Genomic DNA, 3961 nt, shown 5'->3' with positions numbered 1-3961 from the left:
TTTTTTTATTTAAATTTCACAGCATGTCCATTGTAGTGGACATCCGGATGATTTCAGTCTAAATTATGACAGAATTCAAAAAAATTTAAAAATGTACAGATTATTGATTAATGAATCACATTAACCCAACAATAGGTCAAATTTGAAAAATACATTTAGTAACCAGAAGTTATCCATTTCTGRTTGCAGTCTATTGCTTGTTACTTGAAATAGAAAACAAAAATAGTTGCAAACTGCAGGGGTGTYGCTAAACACTATTGCCCAAGAAATTAAGACTTTATTTATTTTTACTTAATTGTTTATTTTTTATTTATTTTGAACATGATAGAAATATAAATTACATGAACAAGGACTTTCTTGTTCATGTAATGTCAGAATATCAGCACACATGGCCTATCTTGGCTTTCCCAGAGTCAAAATCTTCTGGACTAAAAAATCAAAAGTGCCAGTTATAAGCAGGAAAATGATGAGGAATAAGTTCTAGTTCTGAAAACTTCTCAAAGGATCTTCCAGCTACTGGAACCATTATGATGAATCAAAGAATCCCAAAGCCACACCAATTACCAGAAGATGGGCCACTGTGAACAGAAGGGAGCATCTTAGCTGACTGCCACAAAGTGGTTTGACGATAAACCTGTGGTGATGGCCWCCACCATTTATGGGAAAGACCTAAACAATATTTGCAGTTGATGGTCAAACAAAGAAAAAACTAAACTTGTGTCCATGATCTTTAGGACCAACTGTTGGTCCTAAAGATCCAACATTTGGATCATTTATGACCAAATGTTGAGCTGTCATCGAATGTCGACCAGAATCAAGAAATGGACATTCCCATCACAGATGCCTGGCCCTAGACAAACATACAAATTAATTCTGGCCCACCTAGCACAGTTTCTCTGGCTCTGATGGTGCGTTCACACCAAACGTGTTTTGMATGTCAGGCACATCTGGTTTACATTCAAAGTCTATGTGGAGGTGAGTTGAGGGCCGTGGTGGAGCGTTCCGAGCACCTAGGGTGGCACGATTTGAAYCGTTGTTATGATGTTCCACATAGACTATGAATGTAAACCAGGTGCACCTGATGCTYAAAACRCTTTTGGTATGAATGCGCCAAAAGTACACACGTGTCATATTTGAAGTGTCAAGTGCRTTTTTGACATGCRTAACGCAATTGGTGTGAAAGCACCATGAGTCTGTCTCTTCATCAGATTGTCCTGGATCTGATGAAGTTTCCTACCAGAGGCTGATATTATCCTCATCTTCATCTGACAACTCCAGATCTGAATCTCCCTCTACTATCTTGTGTAGAATCCTCTTTCACATCTTTCTCCTACAACAATGTGGAGTCATTAAATACACTGAAATAGTCCTGATGTCCACTACAATTGACATTCATAAAGGTTTGTTATTTCTAAACAGAAATTATTCAATTGTTTTCACTGGTCAAAATATTATTATTGGTATTTAATTAACAAGAATATAAATAATTATGACAAAAATAACAAAAGAAAAAAATACTGTAAGTTGACTCATCTACCCCCTTTCCATAAAATGTGGTCTCTGCAAGGTAGGCCATTTTRATTTAGGAAAAAAAGGAACGTCCCGGTATGCAAACCTATCATATGACACATCACTGGAAAGCCCAGGATGTCCTCTAAAGAGTACTGTAGGACCATAAAGGGCAACTCAAAGGAGGAACAAAAAATAAGCTTCATATGTCACATATGTCCATTATAATGGACAGATGGGGGGAGAGGGAGAGAGAGAATGAATCACGAACCACACTCCATACCAGTAAGTGGCAGTAATGCTAACAGTTTGTTGCCAACCGCCAGTAAAACCAAGAAGAATTTGTCATACTTTTAAGCTCATGTTGAAGTAGATGAAGTCAAGGAGAACACTTGAATTTTGTTTTCAATTTGGATGACAGTTTCATACATGAAATGTTAATCACTGTCAACTATGAAAATCAAACATTTGCAGCATGTTCATGTTTTGTACCATAAGAACCACAAACCACACTGTAGATCAATATTGAGTGACAATCAACTCACAGAATCACATAACAGTAAATACAAGTGACACRTGATTTTCAAAATCTGAAAAGTGTGTAGTGCATTTGAATTCATCCCCACTGATGAATACTTAGTTGATCCACCTTTGCTCTCCACTGTGATTTTGAGTAACTGTGAAATGAATTAATGATGTCAGATAAAGTCTTTGTTCAGATAAAAGCTCCCAGCATGCATCATCACAGACATGACTACATCCTTTAACACAGGRCAGAAATAAGAGTGTAAAGTTGATTAATAGAAATGTAACAGTGAATACAGACATAACGTCCTGGTGTCAGTCAAATCCTTCTTAATTACATACGCAAAGTAATCAGGACTCCACAGTTCACACCTAACATTTATTTATCKTATTTCTTTGTATTCTACAGAGTTCTGGTTGGGGGGTTACATGGAATAGAAGCAGATGTGTCCAACAGAGAGGATACAAACTCTTCCTGTAAGAGAAGAGAAACAACACATCAGGATTCCTTTCACTGCATCCAGAGGTCCTCACACTGATATRAAGACATAAACAGCAGCATTCACACCATGCTCACCTGCCTTCCCTAGAGATCACAGAAGGCCTTTTTTCACTTCGTACTTGTGAACATCTGTGCTGTGCTGTTTGAAGAGCTGTGGGTGAAAGACACAAAGTCATTCACTGAGAAACAAAAGTTTTGCAGAATCCTTCATCTTCATAGATTATTTCCTACATATATAGGTTTCCTTTTTTTTTTTTTTTTTGCAGGACCAGTATGTTGGAAGTAACTRTTTTTAAAAACACATTGACTTCCAGGAAGTTGTAAGACTTGTGATGAAGTCCACTGGGTGTGCACCRATTGCAGTCTTCTGACCAATCACCACTCTTTAGACAGCCTGACCCAACGATTATAAATTTCGCAGATAAAGATTTTTTTTATTTCTGAAAAGTCTCTAAATATAGCTACAATGTTATCAAGTTAGCAACAGTGGGGCGAATGCTGCTAACCACATAGATGCAGACGTGACCCAATGGGCGGGTCTGTCAAGGCTCCCACTTACAGTGAGAAYGGAAAGTATTCAGAACCCTTTAAATCTTTCACTCTTGGTTTGGTTGAAGCCATTTGCTAAAATCAAAAACCATTATTCACATTATATATCATGAATGTACACTCGGCATCCAATCTTGACAGAAAATAACAGAAATGTAGACATKTTTGCAAACTTTATTAAAAAACAAAAACTGAAATATCATATGGTCATAAGTATTCAAACACTTTGCTGACACTTATTTAACTCACATGCTGTCCATTTCCTCTCATCCTCCTTGAGATGGCTCTACTCCTTCACTGGAGTCCAACTGTGTTTAATTAAACTGATTGGACTTGATTAGGAAAGGGACACCTGTCTATATAAGAGCTCACAGTGCAGGTCAGAGCAAATGAGAATCATGAGGTGGAAGGAATTGGCCAATGAGCTCAGAGACAGAACTGTGACAAGGCACAGATCTGACCAAGGTTCCAAAGAATTTCTGCAGCAAAGGTCTGGCTGATCACAGAGGTAGATCACATCAGTTTCACATTTAAGTATCGGCTAATCATGTCTCCTAAAATTAAAGACGCAGCTCTGATATCTTTAATTTTAGAAATTAGAGCTGATTTATYGGTGCACCCCTACGTTTTACTACGTGTACATCACTTTTTGACCTGTCTCATTCTCATCTACGGTCACTATCATGTACAAGTCCTTCTCAAAAAATTTGCATATTGTAATAGTTAATTATTTTATTTTCCATAATGTAATGATAAAAATTAAACTCATATTTTAGATTCATTGCACACCAACTAAAATATTTCAGGTCTTTTATTGTTTCAATACTGATGATTTTGGCATACAGCTCATGAAAACCCAAAATTCCTATCTCAAAT

The 3961-nt window shown here is 37.0% G+C and overlaps 2 protein-coding genes across 2 annotated transcripts in view; one reads left to right on the top strand and one right to left on the bottom strand.

Annotated features, from left to right (window-relative positions):
• Window positions 1–2028: 2028 nt before the first annotated feature.
• The window catches only part of ndufc1 (NADH:ubiquinone oxidoreductase subunit C1), a 4376-nt gene continuing 2443 nt past the window's right edge, over window positions 2029–3961 (bottom strand). The window contains exons 3-4 of the mRNA XM_008419984.2: window positions 2612–2687; window positions 2029–2509 (exon numbers count right to left, since the gene is read on the bottom strand). Of these exons, the coding sequence (XP_008418206.1) occupies window positions 2628–2687 (60 nt within the window). The 3' untranslated portion in view covers window positions 2029–2509; window positions 2612–2627. The remainder of the gene's footprint in view (window positions 2510–2611; window positions 2688–3961) is intronic.
• The window catches only part of LOC103471157 (N-alpha-acetyltransferase 15, NatA auxiliary subunit-like), a 20881-nt gene continuing 20226 nt past the window's right edge, over window positions 3307–3961 (top strand). The window contains exon 1 of the mRNA XM_008419985.2: window positions 3307–3593. The gene's annotated coding sequence lies outside the window, so the exon portion shown is untranslated. The remainder of the gene's footprint in view (window positions 3594–3961) is intronic.

Source organism: Poecilia reticulata, linkage group LG10, assembly GCF_000633615.1.
Source record: "Poecilia reticulata strain Guanapo linkage group LG10, Guppy_female_1.0+MT, whole genome shotgun sequence".
In the NCBI taxonomy this organism is placed as follows: Eukaryota; Metazoa; Chordata; class Actinopteri; order Cyprinodontiformes; family Poeciliidae; genus Poecilia; species Poecilia reticulata.
This window is presented reverse-complemented; position numbering and strand designations above follow the sequence as displayed.